The following is a 21,130-nucleotide window of genomic DNA, read 5'->3' as shown; positions in this document are numbered from 1 at the left end:
ACTAGTATGTAAGGGGCATTAGTCTGTGTTTCCTCATGCCCTCTTTTGTTTTCTTCATCCTCCCCAAAAAAGTTAGCCTAACTGAACAACACTAAAAAATACAACTTGTCCTGTAAAAAACAAGTTACAACTTTTAGAACTCAGGGTTAAAATAAAAAGTCCTACAGGGGTTACAATTACAGAATCCTATAGAGGTTAAGCATCACTCCAGGGCTACCACCTAATACTGTCTGCGGTCAGGTTAGGTCATACTTGCTGTTAGATTCCATTTAAACTTCTAAATATTCTTAGAAATGATATTTAAACATGTTTTTGGCACCAATTTGCTCGATTTCAAAGTTATCGGGACAGTTTTTTAGGATTATGTCCTCTATCCAGCCACATTGTAATTAGAGGAGATATCAGCCCTTGAGTGTTATATGCGATCCATGTATTCCCTGGAAGTTTTCCATGCACTGTGTGGAATGTATCAGCTCCAGGATTCGAGCGCAGTCTGATAGAGAATGGAAATGTAACGTTACTGCTTCCAGGAAGGGAAATGCTATTCGGAGGGGATTCTTCTACCACTACGAATGCATCTATTACCCTCTAATGCTGAGTGCTTAGTCAGCCCTGAGGTATGTCATTAGAATTTGTGCATTTGTGAAGATTAAACATGCCTGACAGGACTTCAGCACTGTGTACTTTTACATCACCAGCCGCCTCCCATTGGACCTCAGGAGACACGTGATCTCCTTGGAATCCTGTATTGTAGCTACTGGCACTCCTCATGTTCTTGACGACTTTCCCTTTCCAGCTTCTTTGCATGATCCAGTTACATTATAATAACAGGAATTTGGGAATCTGGGAGAAAAAACGGAAAAAAAAATTGGCTGGAATAAGAAAGACTTTTATTTGTCTCAAGAATCATGATGTTGGGACAGGATCCACTTTCCCCAGCACCCGGCTGTAAGCGTCTGAGCTCTGTGTCACCTGAAAGTCAGGAGTACTATGTGTGCTTTGAGAAGAAGAGGAGGTCTCCCTATAGGATGAGCCGGCTCCTGGCACGGCAGCAACTCCTGGCTAAAATTCAGCAAGGTGAGTTGTGTGATGGCGCCATCCTTTCCGCTTCATTAACAAATATTTGTTTATCCTAATACCGTTGTCATCGCCTCCGTATTACCTTATGTACTCGGTACCTATCCAGCTTGTCATTCAGCTACACCCTGTTGTTAGAAGTATTGAATATGGAAGTTTTTATGATTGGTCTTAGAAGTCGTAGAAAAATGTCTCGATATAAATATTTTATTGTAACAATTAATTTCTTATTTGAAAGTTAAGTGGTAATTGTGCTTTGTTAATTAATATATTTTAGATTTTTATTTATTTCAATATATATATATATATATATATATAATATATTTTATAATATTTTAATATTAATATATATTTAATATAATATTTTTATAATATATATATTTATTTTTTTATTTATTTTTTTTATTTATAGTTTAACGGACCTGTTATTTTCATTAAATATATTAGTAAATATTTGTGTATTATTTTTTTGAATTTTTTTTTTAAATCATTTTTATTTAGAAAAAAAAGAGGTTAAGAGAAAAATTGCTACCCGATAGAGGCTTAAGTCCCCTAAACTACCCCCAACCCTAATACGACCTATAGGTAATATTGACTTGTGTTATTATACACCCTCAGACCTTCTGCTATATACTGTAGTGCATATACAAGTATATAGTAAGTATAATGATTTGTAAAGCGCTACAGAATTTGATGGCGCTATATAAATAAAGATTATTATTGTTATTATTATACAGGAGTAAATGTAGTTAACTATTGTAGTTATTGTAATTATCCTAGTTTTTTTTTTTACTTTTTAAAAAAAATGTAAAAGAGTTTACCAGGATTGGCCAAAAGCGGAAATAACAACAAATACTTTTTCCAAAAAACCCACAATACTCACTCACCTGTTATCTCTCCTGCTATTTCAGATCATTCAGGATTGTGGTAACAGGGGATTTTCTAGATGAGTGCTGTTTTGCATCCACCTTACCCAATTCTGGAAATACCCCATTAATTACAGGGTGTTTTTTAATTGCTTGAGAGATAATTGTTGTCATAGTGTTTTCTGTGTTTCCCATTATTCGAAATTCTCATCTCATTGTGAACAAATCCAATTCCGCAGGTTACATGATCTTATGTAGGGAGAGTGTTCTCATGATGACAGGATATATAATATGACAGGAACCTCCAAGTAACTACAATGGTTATCATTATTAAGATCAAGGAAAGTTGTTTTGTTTTCTTCCTAGAGTTTTGCAGAAACAGATATGCACTTTTTCTTTTCTAGAGGACCCAGAGTAGAGGCATGTTACATGTCTATTACAGTTCTCTTAAAGGGAACCTGTCAGTGCAATTTGATAAACTGATCTAACTACTGGTTCTTATGAATTAGTGTTCCAAATAACCCTGCAACATGTTGTCCCATGACTGCTATATAAAATATTTAAACTTAGAAATGAATTTGATTAGATGCCTCAGACACCTGCCGAAAGTGAGGAAGTGCTGAGGGAGCAGAGGAGAGACAGTGTAACAGCCTTTGAAGCAGGAGCCTCAAGGGGCTGTGGGAACACCCCTCAGCCCACTTCTTGTTCATGAGCATAATTTTAAAAGTTGATCTTAGAAGGATAACAAATATAAGAAGATTACCATACTCACAATAATCATGAGAGGGCTGTATTTAAAATAACCATGAGGAGGCTGTATATAAAATAAGCATTTATGTTTGATATCATAAACTACTGGATATGTTAGGGAACAGGAGACTGTTTTAGTTTCTGAATTTTGAAGGCCACCACATGAGTTAACTACAAAGGGGCCCACTGAGGCTCTGTCACCCAGGGGCCCACTGAAACCTGGAGCCGATCCTGGCCATAGCTTCAAACTACATTCACATCCTCGGGATGCATATACAGTGAAGAGCATGCAAGTCTGGTCTTCATCTCCTATGCAATTCAAATGGTTGAGATGTGTATAAACGCACCCCAAATGTACACTTTAATGAACCCCTAAGGGTTTCACTACTTTCGCTAAAATCTTACCATTGCACTCCACAATCTCATATATGTGGGGCCAGGTAGGAAGCATCCAAAAATATTCTTTTCTCTTGTCCGAGCTTCTAGATTCCTATAGGTCCTTCTAGTGGTCTCTGGAAAGGACAATGCTAATGTGGAATAGTGTTACTCTGAACAATTGCGTAGCGCAGACTACTGGATTAGCACATTTTACACATTCTTACAGACCTTTACTAATAAATCATGTAAAACATTTTGTATTGGATTTAATTATTTCTGTGTTATCCCCACCAAGTTGTCTAAGGACATCCCTAATCCATCATCCCTTAAAATATGTCTATTGCATTGACTTTGTCTTCTTCATGGTTCTGTCATCCGTACACTTATCACAATGACTCTCACCAATAACATTATTGGCAGTGAAATCCTTCCACATCCAGCCTTCTTATGTCATAATATCTTCTTCTACGAAAAACAACCACCCCAAACCACTAATGCTTGTGAAATCTTGACTTGTTCATTATTGTTCATTCAAGACGTGCCCCAACAATCCTGCCTCTTTCATAGTCACACGCGTAGATCACCGTGCATACTAAGCTACACACAACAAGATACCGTGCATGCAGGATTCCCACACCTGTGTGCTAAACCCCCAGATCTGCAAAAAAAAAATACACATGCGTTTAACCCTTGATGGTCAGGGAAAAATGTGACTTACCTTGAAGCATAGCAAAGTTCTGCATTCCTTAGGATTTGGAAGTGGGGCGTAACTACAGGTAAAGCAGGGATTGCAGCTGCTATGGGGCCCCCGGGGTCAGAGGGCCCCAATATCTGAAGGTTTTGGGTGTGTATATGCAGTAACACTTTTCTCAACATCTACATGATGTGTATATGCTCTATATGTGTGTGAATATGTAATGTGTATATGCTGTGTATCTGTGTATATAATGCATGGGTGTATATGGTGTATACTGTATGTATGTGTGTATGTGCTGTATGTATGTATATATGGCGTGTTATTGTAACTCACATGTGTAAGTATACATATATGTATATTTTTTAAGGTGGCCTCATTCAGAAGTCTGCTATGGGACCCTTCCTTTCCTAATTATGCCATTGCCTTGGAACACCAATAGCAGGGAGCACCTGATGGATTCCTTTGACTTGTAATGGGTTCTGTTGGGTTTCATCATGGTTCTGAAAAAAAAAATCGAACTGAATGGTGGATACTAATTAAAGTATATATATTTATATATCTCAATGACATGAAACTTTGTAAAGTGGGAATGAGTTTCTCATACGGATAACGTTGGCGCTGCTGTGTTATGTACTTTGTACACGAGAGGGGAAGTAACAGTTGCTCTCAGCATATTTATGGTGTTTGTCACCTAAATGGTATTTATGGTGTGTGTCAATCCCATTCTACTGTTGCCTGAAGGAAAACTTAATGGAATAAGTTCAGTTGACTGAATATTAAAATATAAAGCTATACAATCACCTAAACATGCATATGTGTCTTAAATCAATGGGAAGCTGTCAAGCTGAACATAAAGTCCAATGATTCAGGCATTGTATATAACTGGCAATAAATTTCATTTTGGCTTAGGAGTCTTATACATAATCCTATTCATAAAGCATACAATCTGCTCAGCTCCTCCTGGATAACATGCTACATGTACAGATAGAATAGCTTGTACAATTATGTGGAATCTTCTCAGCTCCTTCTGCTCTGTAACATGCTGCCTGCAGAAAGGACACCATGTACAATGTCATCAGCTCCCCTGCTCTATGACATGCTGCCTGCAGAAAGGAAACCATGTACAATGTCATCAGCTCCCCTGCTCTATGACATGCTGCCTGCAGAAAGGAAACCATGTACAATGTCATCAGCTCCCCTGCTCTATGACATGCTGCCTACAGATGAGAAACCATGTACAATGTCATCAGCTCCCCTGCTCTATGACATGGTGCCTGCAGATGAGAAACCATGTACAATGTCATCAGCTCCCCTGCTCTATAACATGCTGCCTGCAGATAGGACACCATGTACAATGTTCTCAGCTCCTTCTGCTCTATGACATGCTGCCTGCAGATAGGAGACTGTACAATCTATTGAGCACCACCTGCTCTACTACATTCTACTTGTAGATAGGACACTATGTACAATCTGCTCTGCACCTCCTATTTTATTACATGCTGCCTGCAGATTAGTAATGGGTCGTTCGCGAACTAGCCGACTCAAAGAGCCGCCTCTTTCATGCGAACCAGAGGAGTCGTCTCTGTCCTGAGAGCCTATGGCTCACTTAGCCCCACCCTTATGCTGTGACCCTTTTAACCCGGACATATCGGATTAACAGTGGAGCGGGGATGGGTGGCTGGCTGTCAAAAACGACTCCCTATGTAATTACATAGGGAGCCATTCAGGAGCCAGAGGAGCCAGCTCTTTATAGTGAGCGGAACCTAATGATCGAGCTTACTATAAAGATCCAGACTTCACATCACTACCACACCTCCTACTCTAGTACATGCTGTCTGCAGATAGGACACTATGTACAACCTGCTCTATAACATGCTGATTGCAGATAGGACAGTATTTGCAATCTGCTCTGCACCTCCTGCTCGATTACATACTAACTGCAGATAGGACAGTATTTGCAATCTGCTCTGCACCTCCTACTCTGTAACATGCTACCTGCAAACAGGATACAATGTACAATCTGCTCAGCTCCCCCTGCTCTATTATATATTGCCTACGGAATAGACTTCTTTTTTCAAAGTGACAGATTCCCTTTAATTCTGTACATTGTATAGAGCAGTGGTGGCGAACCTATGGCACGGGTGCCAGAGGTGGCACTCGGAGCCCTTTCTGTGGGCACCCAGCACAGAATTTGCCAGATAGGACTCAAGGCTTTCATCCAAGACAGCCCAGGAAGCGCCACGCTCAGTGCTATTTTAAAGTGACACCTACTTGGACTACAGGAGGAGCAAGAAGGTGTGGACAGAGATGGATTGTTGGAGCTCCTGCTTTGGGTCCCCTGATTCTGCCTCTTCAGGTGACCTTGAAGGGAAGCTACAATCCAAATGTCTCCTGCTTTCTATTGTATTGGTGTCCTCCAGCAGAGATCAATAGGTTACTGCTTAAATTGTCATTTTGGCACTTTGCATTATAAAAGTGGGTTTTGGTTGTAGTTTGGGCACTCTGTATCTAAAAGGTTCGCCATCACTGGTATAGAGGAAGCCACTGTAGTTGCTATGCGGGACATGGAGGCAAACTTTTCTTTTTATCCATGGCCAATCTGCGCCATCTCAGGTTTCTTTTCTGTAGAGACCCAACAACTTTAGGAAACATTAGGAATAAACATGTTCCTGTTACTTTCTAGAGGGTATTCAGTAACTATAAGTAATCTAGGAGGACATCATTTTTATTCCTGTTGTAAATTCCCACTCTGCTGAAGCCACGATTTCTGGTTGATATATTAGCTCCCGAGTCTTCATGCGTCATCTCCAGCTCCATTCATCCATCTGTACACATACCATATGAAGAGCAATGTCACAATAATACTGAATGATTGTCTTTGCTGCTGACACATCCTCCCCCATAAAATGAGTTTACAAAATTCCCTTTCATGTTGGAACAACTTGTATTTTGGTTGCACTATTCATTTTAATGAGCCAGTGGCCATTGACCTACATGACCGCCACAAGGCTCTATTATTGGAACAAAAAGTCCATCCCTGGACGCAGTAACCGAATGCACGAGGCACTTGAAGAATGTGGAGCTGTTCCCTGAAGGAATGGATGGTCACTTCTGTGGTCAGGCAGATATCTATCTGTATATGCAATGCAGCTAAAGACAGTAGTCAACTGCAAACAAACAAGAGCTTCAATAGTGATGATAAAGTGTAACAAACAAACATATACAGTACAAGCGTTGGTTTAGGATGGGTGTTACCCCAGAACTTAGTGTAGACTACCTTAGCACGTCTAGCAAAGACACATTGGGATACAAGAGTTTTATAATCACCCAGTGGCCAGATTTAGTAAATAACTTTAGGAGTTATCATAAAGTTCTGCTATTGCTATTAGTGTCTACTACTATAGGGTCTTACTTTTCTTTTTCCTTAATCAATAGTGTTTCAAAATTGGCTCCAAAGCAAAGCTTGACATTGTACGCCATTTCATGTTGACTACTTAGCCATCTCTCTTCTACCAGGTTTTGTGTAGGGTTTATAGGTGCAGTACAGTGATGTGCAGGTACTTAGTGATGTTAGATTACAGGGAAACTGGACACCTCACAGTGATGTCACAGTACAGAGATTAAACACAGTGATGTCACACTACAGATATTAAACACAGTGATATCCCACTACAGGTATTAAACACACAGTGGTGTCACAGTACAGAGATTAAACATTCAGCAATGTCACAGTACAGGGATAATACACACAGTGATGTCACAGTACAGGGATAATACACACAATGATGTCACAGTACAGGGATAATACACACAGTGATGTCACAGTACAGGGATAATACACACAGTGATGTCACAGTATAAGGATAATGCACAGTGATGTCACAGTACAGGGATAAGACACACAGCGATGTTACAGTACAGGGATAAGACACACAGTGATGTCACAGTACAGGGATAATACACACAGTGATGTCACAGTACAGGGATAATACACACAGTGATGTCACAGTACAGAGATAATACACACAGCAATGACACAGTTCAGGGATGATGCACACAGTGATGACACAGTACAGAGATTATTCATAGAGCGATGTCACACTACACAGATGATACACACAGTGATGTCACAGTACAGAGATCATACACAAAGCAAGTCTATCAACTTCTAAACCCCTTCATGAATTTAAATTGGTAAATGATGGTCATTTGTTCTTTTTTAAGGTGCGCCAAATACATTAAGTGCACCATAATATAACATCACAGTGCAAAACACTGCTAAAATAGGGCGCCAGAAAAAAATTTCCCACATTATGATTGCAAGCAAATATTAGTCCTAGTATTAATTAAACAGTAGTATACAAATGACGAGTTGTTAATTTAATATACAGTAGACTGGTTGAAATGCATTCATCCCCTAAATATAACATTCTATGTGGTTGTTATGCAGTGTCTCCCTATTACCAGTCTGTCCTAGATTAGCCAGACTAAATGGGGGGATTCATTATTGACTTTGAGATGGAAAACTGCCATATTTTTTTTTCTCCTACCGCTCCTGTTGCACCATATTTATTAAGTGTCAGTGCCACAATAATGGTGCTTTTCGGACACTCACAGATTGTTCCTTTTTTGGGTACACAATTTGGGCACCGCTTGGGAATCCTGCTGAAACCTGGAGCTGACCCTGACACTTGGACTACTCTAAACTAGTTTTACCCACCGTAACATTACATCTTCATTGTGGACGACCTTTAAGCTATTCTTGAGGAAGAGGTCAGGCCGACCTTGAAACACATTGTGGATTTTATAGAAATATTATACTGGAAGAATAGTTGGTCTATGTGTGTGGCTTTCTGTAGCCATGTAAGCGATGGCACCTTGCCAGGTTACAGGAATGAAGAGAGCCACATTCTCCCAATAGAAGTAGGAACACGATTTCTCGGATGGGTGTACCACTTTAATACCGGTATGGAGAATGTATGTGAGAGACAAGTCTAGATTACGCAGGTCGCTTACTTTGTTGTGCTTGGCTGTGTGTGGGAAAATTAGATAAGTTTGTTAAGGGGAGGTCAGGAACCAGTGATGTATGAAGGATGCCAGCTGGGGTAGAGGACGGAGAGCTCACAGTATATAATAGCAATGTCTAGAAACAAAACTACCTAGGAGGCAACTTATTAATAAAATTGCTGAACTGTAATATAAAAATGAAAGTACAGGCAGTCCCCGGGTTACGTGCAAGATAGGTTCTATAGGTTTGTTCTTAAGTTGAATTTGTATGTAGGGTTGAAACTGAATATTTTATAATTGTAGATCCAGACAATTGCCCCAGTTTCAAAATTTTTGCCGTAATGGGACCAAGGATTATTAATAAAGATTATTACAGACACCTTACAGCTGATCATTGCAGTCTGGAACTAAAGGAAAGCATCCAGAGAGCTTCACCAGAGGTCACAGGGGGCAGAGGGGTCCGTCTTTAACTAGGTGTCGTCTGTAAGTCGGGTGTTCTTAAGTAGGGGACCGCCTTTACTATATTTATTCACTAGTAGGTCTGGAATGTGATCTCCAAAAATCACTGAAGGACCAATGTAACATTAGAGTCGGAGCTCTAATTCACAAACTTTATAAATTGCTTTTATCTAAAAAGCTTCATATTCAGGGGATTTCTCAACCCAAAACTAATAATCACCTATCAAGGTATAGCTCCTATTTAGTTCAAAAGCACATGCAGTGCCACCGGTAGGCCGATACACTACACACAGGGCTATGTTTTTTTGCTATGACTATGGTGTATAGTAGATGATCTATGGGGATGCCAGAGGTCACACCCTCACTCATTGGGGGTCATTTACTAAGAGCCCGATTTGCGTTTTCGCAATGTGTTACCCGAATATTTCCGATTTGCGCCGATTTTTCCTGAATTGCCCCGGTATTTTGCCGCACGTGATCGGATTTTGGCTCATCGGCACCGGCATGCACATGAAGGAAATCGGGGGGGGGGCGTGGCTGAACGAAAACCCGACGGATTCGGAAAAACCGCCTCATTTAAAGAAAAAAAGGGTCACCGGACACACGCTTACATTCACTCGGCCCGGCTTGGTGAACTCCAGTGCATTCAGCGCAGCAGCGACACCTGGTGGATAAGAGCAGATCCCTGCCAATCCACGTTTTTCTTATTAACCCCTTATTGACTTGGCCCTTTTTTGTTTTTGTGTTTCCATTTTTCACTCCCCACCTTTAAAGATCTATAACTGTTCTACTTTTCCATGTACAGACCCGAGTGTGGGCTTCTTTTCTGCGTAACAAGGTGCCATATTTGGCAGGACGAGCAGACGTTTGTTACCATTTTGTGGACTGTACAACCTTTTGATCACTTTTTATTACAATTTTTTATATGTTGCAAAATGGAAAAAAAAGTGGCGTTTCAGACATTTGGCTTTTTTCCGTTACTAATATGTCACACATTGGTAGGGGGTAAATTGAATGAAGTGGCATATTGAGGTACCATTACTTGAACTTCCGTTCGATTGGTTAGTCGAACCACTGATCGGTTGGGGTCCCAGGAGTCGGACCCCCCCCTGTGGATTGGGGATAACAATCAAACTGAGTACAAACCCTTTAACAACCTCTCCTATGATCATACAGTCTTAGGCCAGAAAAAAAAAACTTTAAATTCCATGTCAATGTTTTTTGCAGTTTTCGGCTTCCTGCTTACTTCCATTTCCCTCATCACATTATGACGTTCCAGATGAGATATCTTCCCTGCCTCTATGTTTGGAATCTCATAATCTGCCGGTCTGTACCTCCTAGAAAATCATCACATTCATCCCTCGAAATATGGGGGGGACATTCCAATCATCTGTTTCATTTTATTTTGCTGAGTCCATGCCCCACTCAAACAGCTGCACTTACATGGGGCGGTTATAACAAAGCAGCAATGTGACCCTAATGATAAGCGCCTGAATATTACTGAAACTGGAAAATATATTTCCCTGCCAGTGATATGTTTGTGAACTTGTACTGTTCCTGTGCGCCATACCCAGGTCTCCCAGCATTGGGTGGGGCTCTGTTTGTTCTACTTCTGAAACAGTCATGTAGCAAACTCTGCTGAACATGTTAATAATTAATCACATCCTCTTAAAGGCAAATAAAAAGTCAACTGTCTCCTACCTACACCTGGGATACTAGGAAAATCTCGCTAAAAATATCACCTGTAACGATAAGGATACAGTGAGACACACACCTGGGATCTATTATTGATACCGTATATATAAATGATATAATTGACTACCCTTATATTGCGGTGGTCATTATTCTAATTTGTAAATGCTGTATTTTAAGAATAAGTCCATTTAACAGATTTACAAGTTCCCTTTAAGGTGATTTGCAGATGATGCAAAGGAAAAGTCGCATAATTTAATATTTGAGATATGAAACTTACTATTAGCTCCAGCAGCTTGTATTCTGATTTTCTCACCTTACCCCTTCTTCTTTATCTTCCTATATGTCTGTGATGAGCTGTAATCTGACAATTCCCATATTCTACAGGCAAACTTTACTGGGTTAAGTACAATATTGGAGACCCTATTAGGGTCTCATACTTACCCTGGTAGATACCCCCTTTAATTTGAAACAGGGGATATGGATCTTACTAAGATCCTCATTGTTTGGCCATAGTGAAGAGCACTAAAAGCATCTTATTATGAGGTGGCCTATCCTGTCCTGCAGGACACAGATATACATGAAAACGGTGTAATGCCTAATTTCCCCTCTGGGAGTGATGTTTGAAAGGTAGCACATATTACCACGTTTCCTCTTTCTGGCCACAGGAATCAATGTGATCACCTGATTCTCCAGGAATTCTGTGAACATGAATGGATTGTTCAGACTGGAGAAACCCTTTAACTGTAATAGATCAGGTGGTGTACATTGTATCAGTGCACCATTCTCTTTAGCCATGACTGTATTCTGTGCAGTGTCCCCCCTGATGAACCTTAGACATTAAAAGACATTGAACACCAATCAGATCTGTAATTATAGCCTATGCTGTATTAGACATGCTCAAGAAATGCGAGTTGAAGGCAGATTCCATGTATTTTCCCTAAAAGTATCAAATCTTATTGATGGCTAGAAAAACATATAGGGGCATATTTACTTACTCGTCCCAGTCGCGATCCCGCGGCGTGTTGTCAAACAAGGATTCGGGTCTGCCGGGATTCACTAAGGTTGTGCGCCCGATATTCAGCAGGTGTCGTTCTGTGCAGAGGTCCGCCGGAGTTCACCTTCTTCTTCCTGGTGCATGTGAGTGCTTGATCTTGCGACACAAATCGTTTTTTAATTTCTGCGTTTTTTTCTAATACGTCGGTTGTCCGACGGCCACGCCCTCCCATTTCTGTCGCGTGAAAGCCGACGCCAATGTGCCACAATCCGATAGCGTGCGCCAAAATCCCGGGGTAATTCAGCCCAAAACAGAAATATTCGGGAAACCCGACGAAAGTGCGGCGTTCGGACCCTTAGTAAATGAGCCCCATAGTCTTATCGCCAACTCACAATTACCAGGGAATCATCTGGGGTTCATGAAATAGAATTTCCTGTATAAATTACATATTTTTATATGGTCTCAGATACATATAAGATCTGTGTACAGATACATTGTAGCAATAGTATAATTTTCTTGTAAGTGTCACAGAGGATTGCTGGATTTGCAATAATGACTAGTACATGGAAAAATGTATCCAGCATACTAATAACTAGCATTCCTGTAGTAATTCCATCAGTATGCGTTGTATCTGTAATATTTCGACATGAGGGTTGTGCATTCGGTCTTATATGGTGAAGCTACAGTGGCCTCATCATTGGTCAAATTCCATGCCTTTAAATTCAACTTTACAGAAATCCTCTTATCACTACTGTTGTTGCAGGATTTTGATATTGATGAATATATGGACACAGAAAAGCTGTATGGCACTTGGGCAACCGCCATGGCTTTAATATTGCCATGTGTAGACCCTATTACCAATAGTGTCAGGAGTAGAACCTCAATTTGTCTACGGTCAAAATCATGGTCAAAACCCTAAATGTGCCTCCTCAACGTAAATTGGTGAATGCTTTATGAGTGGGGCTCTCCTCACAGTTTTAGAAGCACTTTCCAACACTTGTGTTGAGTGGTACTACTCGATTTCTATGCTACTGTAGTGAACTCAGGGCCAGATTATAGAAAGTCTCTAGTGGCACACGCCCCAGGGCCCCACCACTTTACTGAGGAGGCAGGGGCGTAACTACAGTGGTAGCAGCCATAGCAGCCGCTATGGGGCCAACTGTGTCAGGGGGCCCCGTCATCCTACCTAACATACTAAATATACATAACATGTGTATATACCATATATGTGATGTATATATGCTCTATATGTGTGTATAAATGTGTGATTGTAACTTGCATGTGTGAGTATACAAATATGTACATTTCTTTAGTGAGAAGAGGGGCCATGCTTCTCCTAGTTACGCCACTGTCAGGAGGGCCCTCACCAGCAATGTCCGACAGTAAGCTCACAGCTGTGAGCTGACCGTCTTTGGAAGTGATGAGCAGTGGTGGAGTCTGCAAATCAGTGTTAGGTTTATTTCTTCACAGATCACTCGGCCCAATCTGTAAGAAGAGGAGAGAGGACTCTCAGGTAAGCACCGGCTCGTGGGTCCAGGGTGGCGACTAGGACTTTTAGTCAGTACTACTGCCACTGTGCCAGCTAGGTCAGCAGCTAGGCTGAAATGTAACCAGGAGAAAGTTTATTTCAGTCTATTCAGTACACATTCACCAACCATCATCCAATGTGCATGGCCATTTTCAACAAATGGGAATACAGCAAATTTTTTTGCTGTAATGGGACCAAGGATTATCAAAATCTTCATTCCAGACACCTTACAGCTGATCATTGCAGCCTGGGGCTATAGTAAAGCATCCAGAGAGCTTCACCAGAGGTCACAGTGGGCAGAGGGGTCCGTCTTTAACTAGGGGTCGTCTATAAGTCGGGTGTCCTTAAGTAGGGGACCGCCTGTACGTACATTCATTATCCTTTTTGGTGCAATGTGTGTAGTAAAGCACTTGATATGAGTGGGATCTGTCCTGGTTGAGCCTAAAGTCTTTGGATTTGGATACAGAGAACCTGAGCCATAGTCCCCTCTCCATAGAACATAAACTGAAGGGGATGGAGAATTGGTCCAGGTGTGACGGTCAAAATGAACACAAGAGGTGTGTCCTGAGTGACCCCATTTTGGTATATGCTTCTTCTCTAAAAATAAAGAAAAGACCTATCTCCTGTCCGGACATGTTTGTATACTCCTCGATCTGCCTTCCCTCAGTTATTCCTACTGGGAATGTGTGAACAACTGGGGGTGTGTCCTGACTCCGTGCACATACTGATACTGTCCAATCAGTGCTCGCTTTTACGGAACACACCTCCTTGACTCTAACATCCTGTTGTCATAATATTTATAAATATTCAGAAGGGGTAACACAGGAACAACACAAACTAACATTCTAAGTATCCAGAATTCAGTAATGATAGAATGTTTTATGTAAACTATAGGGAAATTTATCTTCTCTCCGGTGGAGGCGACATAATTTGTCAAAGGATCTAACAATGGCATAAAAAAATCTACAAAACACACTAACCAGAAGACAAAAGTCATTTCACATAAGGCAGAACACGTTAGACAGAGGACATTACATAAGATGTGTCTGCTGATTGGCTGAACGTGCAGCTCATAGCAGGTCAATAGGAGGACTGTACAGCGCAATACATTCACTATTGTTGGCCGAGTGCAATGAAGCAGCCAGGAGGATGACAATCTTTGCCTCTCGCACAGCATGGCATTGTAATCTCCGGGTTTAGACGTAGTTACATCATGATATTCTGTGCGGCGGAGAGTTTCCTGTGTGGTGAGTCTATTACATGTTATCCATATGGACTTGCTTTATGTAGTTTTACAAACTTTTAACTCATTCGCTGCTGTGGCATCCTACAGCCCAATCAGCCTTGTAATTAGTGTCAGGGGACAATGTTGATGTATTCGGTAATTTTTGGCTTGGTCGTGGCGTGTGAGTCTGATCCCACATGTGTTCCTAGTAATAGGTAGCTGCAGGCTATTGTACGTTCTCAATATAAAACCTGGATTACATTTCCCGTCCTGTACTTTGCAATTGTTCGGAGTAATTTAATCCAATAAACTTGTTGCTTTGGAGACACTAACATCTGAAGATGCTCCGTAGACTGATAGTAGCTTTAATTATTTCCCCCAAAAAACTTGTGAACTAGTTTACTCATAGGAAATGTAACTTTACAGACAATCAGAATCTGATACTTTGTATAATGTATTTAATGGGGTTATTAACAGGATGATTGAATTATTCAGGGGCGTAACTTGAGGGGGTGCAGAGGGTGCGGTCGCACCCGGGCCCAAGAGGTTTAGGGGGACCATAAGGAGTCAATTTCCCATAAGAGAAGACTAGTACTATACTCCATACATTATAGTCAGGGGCCTGGCACAGACTTTGCACTGGGACCCATCAGCTTCAGTTACGTCACTGGAATTATTGTATGTCGACAGAGGAGAGTGTAAAATTACTTGTGCAGATATGAATTTGGGTATCAATATCATTCTTAAAGGGGTTGTCCAGGATGGGAAACAACATGTAGATTCCAAAAAGGAAAGTAGACAAGTGTCACATAATCCTATATAGGATGTTATGGTCCAGTATATATATTTGCTTCATGCACTGCTCATTATGCCTTCTATGCAAAGTCAGATGCATCTTAAAGGGCATCTACCACCAGGATGGAGGCCTGTAAACCAAGTACAATGACATACTGGTGTCTGTCCCCTCTGCCAGGATCTGCTATTCTTTTAGCTTCTTATGCCCTAATTTGAAAAAAGTCTTTTAAAATTATACAAATGAACTTGAGGGGTTCTAGGCTACTTTAAAGGGAACTTGTCACCAGGAGACCCATTTTCAGCACTCCCCCAGTCCCCACAGAGCATAGTACATACACTGCCAAAGTGTTTTTGTATAAAAAATAGGTTTTACAGAAAAAAAGATATGTTATATTGTACCTTTCATTAGCATCTGCTGTGTGACTAGGCACTAGGCAGTTTCCCCCCCCCCCCCCACCGTTGGGAAACAGCTTCTCCATGTGCCTTTTCAAATATATGAAAACACCCATCACTTGGCTTAGCGGCGCCCCCTGCTCCTCTACAGCCAATCCCAAGTGAGGGGAGTTATTCATATATTTGAAAAGGAGGACACATGGAGAAGCTAAAACCTATTTTTATACAAAAACACTTTGGCAGTGTATGTACTATGCTCTGTGGGGACTGGGGCAGTGCTAAAAATGGGTCTCCTGGTCCCTTTAACACTCATGGAACCCAAAGCCCTCAGGCTCATTTGCATAATTTTCAAAGCATCTTTAAAAAAAACAGTGCGCAAAAAGCTAAAAGACAAGAGGATCCTGCCAGAGGGGGCGCACACAAGTATGTCAGTGTGCTTGGTGTACAATCATTCATCCTAGTGATAGATGTTCATTAAAGGTGCTTCCCATTTCTGGACTCACTGCTTGCACTGCATACTTGCCAATCTATTTCCCCAGTGGTCGCTGGAGCAGGACTGGTGACGTTTAACAATGTCATCACTAGTCCTGCTCCTCATGTCACTGACGTGGTAAGATTGTAAGATCAGGAGCTGTGCTGAAAACACTAATATAGTTGGCTTGACATTTAAAGGAAATCTACCATTAAGATCAAGGATCAGATCAGAGATCAGAGCACGCAGATGGTAGATCAGAGCACGCGTACATGCTGGTGTTTACTGTCTCTCGCAGTATCTGCTGTTCTTTTAGCTTTATGTCCTTATTTTTACAAAAAAGGCATTCAAAATGATACAAATGAGCCTTAGGGGCTCCCGGCTCCATGATTGTTAAAGGAGCCTGGAGCCCTTAAGGCTCATTTGCATATATGTTAAAGCCTTGTTTTTGTAAAAAAAAGAACAAATCCTGCCAGAGGGAGCACACACCAGTATGTCAGTGTGCTTGGTTTACAATCCTTCATCCTGATGGAAGATGTCCTTTAAAGGGGTATTCCAAATAATGATTAAAAGTTCTTTGCCTTTATGAGCAGATAATAGAATAAAGTAATATCAAAAGTGCTCACAAGAAAGTGATCAAATGCAGCATCTACAAATTATTGGTGACCATACACATTTAAAAGTTATCCCACCTATGCAGATGCACATGTGATATGAACAGACACCCATGGCAGCAGCTATTCAATTATATTCAATTACATTTTCTCAACTCTGGATTGTGTAGCGGGAGTGGAGTGTGCCTCCAATGTGAGTAAAAGATTGTAATCATCAAACATCCAACTAAAGTTTGCTGTAAGCCCCCTGTCTACTGTCTCTTCTTTATCTTCTGATCATTATTCAGTCAAATCTACCATCAAAATCAAACATGATAAACCACTTACTCATAGATTCAGACATCATAACTGTGGTAATATTCTTATATTTGTTATCCATGGCCTCCTTCCTTCTAAAATCAACTTTTACAATTATGTCAATGAGCCAGAAGTGTTACCAGAGCTCCTCCATGCTGCAGATTCACGGGCTGTTACGTTGTCTTCCCCTCAGCACTTCCGCAGGCCCTTTGCCTGCTGTAATTTCACACAGCAGACAGAGTGAGGGGGAAATGTGGGGTGGACAGTGTAACAGCATGTAAATCTGCAGCATGGATGGGCTCTGGTAACATACTCCTCTGTCTCAAGATTACCACAGTCAATGAACAGCTATGGATTAAGATACCCATGTTTTTTTTGGAGTCTTCTGGTTAAAATTGGCACCTATTTATATAGCATTATAATCCAAAGAATATACTCCAGCAACCAAGCTGCAGGTTCACAACCTCTCCTATCATATATTGTAATCATCTCCAGGGCCCCAGTCTTGTATATTGAGCTGTATACTGCATAGGAATGTAAAGTTGACATATCGTAGTGATTCCTTACATGGCACCTCACTAAGATAACACAAATACCTAAACTCCCTTCTAAGCTACACATATACTAAAAACATAAGATCCACCCAAGTTACACAACTCCGGAAAGTAACTTATTATTGCCTCTTAAAGACACACATACCACGTTATAAAGTAGATATTTTCTATAACAATTTTAATGCTCAGTAACAATTTTACAACCTTTGTAATTCATCTTATGAAAGCAAAGTACCACTCGCTTTGAATCCATTCCTATCGTGATCTTTTATTCCTTCCTTTTCAGCTTTCAAGACAAAATATCCCCTTAATTCCATCTTGCTAGCAATAAGACAGAAGCTTACTGTCAACTGCTCTGTGTCAGTACAGCTAAGAGGCCATAGATGAAAGTCAGGAAGGTTTTTATTCTCATTGGATATTACCTTTGCAGGACACTTTGTCTTAAAAGCCATGCATGCTTCACTGGGGATTCTGGTTAAGGAATATTCAAATGAGTTTGGGAAAAAGAACCATATTAAGAGTGACACCAGAGGCCCAATTTTCCTTTTCCCCTCCATGGAAATTGTTTTTTGCATATTCTTTACCCAGGATAACAATTAAAGCATGCATGACTCCATACTACTAAAAGGAAATCTCCATATTATTAAAGGAAATCTCCCATCAAAATCCAGCTTAATAAACTAGGGTCACTTACTTGAAGATTCTGGCATTGTGACTGTGGTAATCTTCTTATATTTGTTATCCATGGCCTTCTTCCTTCTGAAATCAACTTTTAAAATTATTCTAATGAACCCAAAGGTATCCTGGAGGTGTTACAATAGCCTCTCCGTGCTTCATCTTTACAGGCTGTTACACTGTGCATGGAACACTTCCTTCTTCCACTGTGTTCTAGAAATTTCTATGTTGCATTAAAATTACATAGGGTTGCGGGTACAGAGGTGTGTGTGTGTGGGGGGGGGGTTGTGATGGATAAGACGGTCTAACAGCCTGTAAAGCTGCAGCTCGAAGGAGCTCCGGTAACACCCCCAGGAGCACTTCAGGCTCATCACCATAATTTTAAAAGAAGGCCATAACAAATATAAGAAGATTACCCCCGTCACGGGGGCGTGGATCTATGAGTAGGTGGGTATCATGATGGGTTTGATGGCAGATTTTTTTTTAAATGGCTGTACAGGAAGAATTTTGCTTGGAGGCAGCAGCAAAACTTGCCTTTAATTTTACACTGCCGGAAGATTGTCATGAGAGCACACTTTTCCTGTTAATATTGGCGTTTACTGGAAATACTCGTGTTTAGTTTCCTAGAAATGATCCCCAGATAAGGAATATACTTTAGTCTTAATATAGTAAATGGATGGACCCCTTAAAGAGGACTTGTCACCCTTAAAAATGGCACTAGGACCTGCTTACTAAAGTAAGTAGCTCCTAGTGCTACAACAGTCCCAGCAGTGTTACACTGCTAGCATTATCGGAAACCTCAGATAATGCTAGCAGACACTGCCGCGATGTACACTAGAAACACCGGAGCACTCTCAAAGCGGTGCAGCTTATTGATGAGGGGGCGGGATTAGGGGTGGTGACTGCCGTATGACGTGCGGCAGTCACCGCCGGCCTATGGGGTGGTCGGGGCGGTCCAGGGAAGAGGCAGCGCCTCGGACTGCCCCCTCATGAATACGCGGCAGTGTACATGAGTACGGCATTAGTACATTGCGGCAGTGTCTGCTAGCATTACCGGAGGTTTCCGATAACGCTACCAGTGTAACACTGCTGCATTTGTTGTCGCAGTAGGAGATGCTTACTTTAGTAAGCAGCTCCTAGTGCTGTTTTTACAGGTGACAGGTCCTCTTAATAGGGATGTTCGCATTTCAGCAAATAAATGTTATTGCTTTTATCATGAAAAGTTACACAATTTTCCAATATACTTTCTCTGAATCAATTTCTCACATTTTTCTAGATGTCTATTTGCTGTTTTTCTATAAAAAGCTTTGTTGTTTACTTCCAGTGGACAGGAATCTGACCATGGTCACACAGGTGCACGGCTTGTTATATATCACACAGCTCTGATTACTCTCTGTATTATAATGAGCCGTGCACATGTGTGACCATGGTCAGATTCCTGTCCACAGGAAGTAAACAACAAAGATTTTTATAGAAAAACAGATATCTAGAAAATAGGGAAGAACTGATACAGAAAATTACATAACTATTCATTATACAAACAATAACATTTATTTGCTGAAATGAGAATAGCCCTTTAAGTGCTTGGCTGACATGACAATGCAATTTAAAGAAGGAATAATAGAGACTATTGAGTTTTCTGCGAGTAAAGACTAACAAATGTTTATCTGAGAATCTAGTACATGAAGCAGAACATTGGCTGCTAGCGATATCTGTGTTATGACATGGCCTTCAGTATGGAAAACAATAGCAATTCATGGACTAAGACTAATTCCTTGGGTAAGCCATTTACAATAAACACGATGATTATCAGGTATTAGAAAAAATACAGTGGTTAAGGAAAGTATTCAGACTCCTTTAACTTTTTCAATCTTTGTTTCATTGTGGCCAATTGGTAAAATCAAAAACATTCTTTTTTTTACTCATTAATGTACTCTCTGCACCCCATCTTTAGAGAAAAAACTGAAATCTGGATATTTTTGGTAATTTAGTAATCAAGACAAACTGAAATATCACATGGGCATAAGTATTCAGCCCCTTTTGCTCACAATAGAGTAGCAGACATGTCTTCTGAAGTAGTCATTTGAGCTAGTACAGCCATGAATCTTTTAGGAAAGATTCAAGTTTTTCACACCTGGATTTGGGGATCCTCTGCCTCTTCCTTGTAGATCCTATCCAGTTCCCTCAGGTGTTCAATCTGGTTTAGGTCCGGGCTCTGGCTGGGCCAGTCAGGAATGGTCACAGAGTTGTTCTGAAGCCTCTGCCTTGTTATTCTAGGTGTGTGCTTGGGGTCATTTCTTATTGGAAGATGAACCTTTGCCCGAGTCTGAGGTCTGGAGCTCTTTGGAAGAGGTTTTCATCCAGGATATCTCTGTACTTGGCCACATTAATCTTTCCTTAAATTCAAAAAAGTTGTCTTGTCCCTGCCCCCATAGCATGATGCTCCCACCACCATGTGTCACCATGTGTCACTTGTATTTGGATTGTATTTGGCAAGTGATGATCGGCACCTGGTTGTCACCACACATATCACTTAGAAATAACACCAATCTTTGTCTCATCCAACCAGAGAATCTTATTTCTCATAGTCTGGGATTCCTTCATGTGTTTATTTGCACACTGTATGCACGTTTCATATGTCTTGCACTGAGGAG

At 40.8% G+C, this 21,130-nt stretch overlaps 1 protein-coding gene across 4 annotated transcripts in view; it reads left to right on the top strand.

Annotated features, from left to right (window-relative positions):
- The window catches only part of STARD13 (StAR related lipid transfer domain containing 13), a 213,520-nt gene that overhangs the window by 128,985 nt on the left and 63,405 nt on the right, over nt 1–21,130 (top strand). The window contains exon 1 of one of the 4 annotated variants that reach the window (XM_072134403.1): nt 666–1,077. The exons of 2 other annotated variants lie outside the window; for them this stretch is intronic. In XM_072134403.1, coding sequence (XP_071990504.1) covers nt 909–1,077 — 169 coding nt within the window. In that variant the 5' untranslated portion in view covers nt 666–908. Of the gene's footprint in view, nt 1–665; nt 1,078–14,578; nt 14,699–21,130 lie in introns of those variants that run through there. One more of the 4 variants, XM_072134406.1, reaches the window with a different exon arrangement.

The sequence above is a fragment of the Engystomops pustulosus genome, chromosome 2 (assembly GCF_040894005.1).
Source record: "Engystomops pustulosus chromosome 2, aEngPut4.maternal, whole genome shotgun sequence".
NCBI lineage: Eukaryota > Metazoa > Chordata > Amphibia > Anura > Leptodactylidae > Engystomops > Engystomops pustulosus.
Note: the sequence above shows the minus strand (reverse complement) of the source record. Positions and strands in the feature narration are given on the sequence as shown.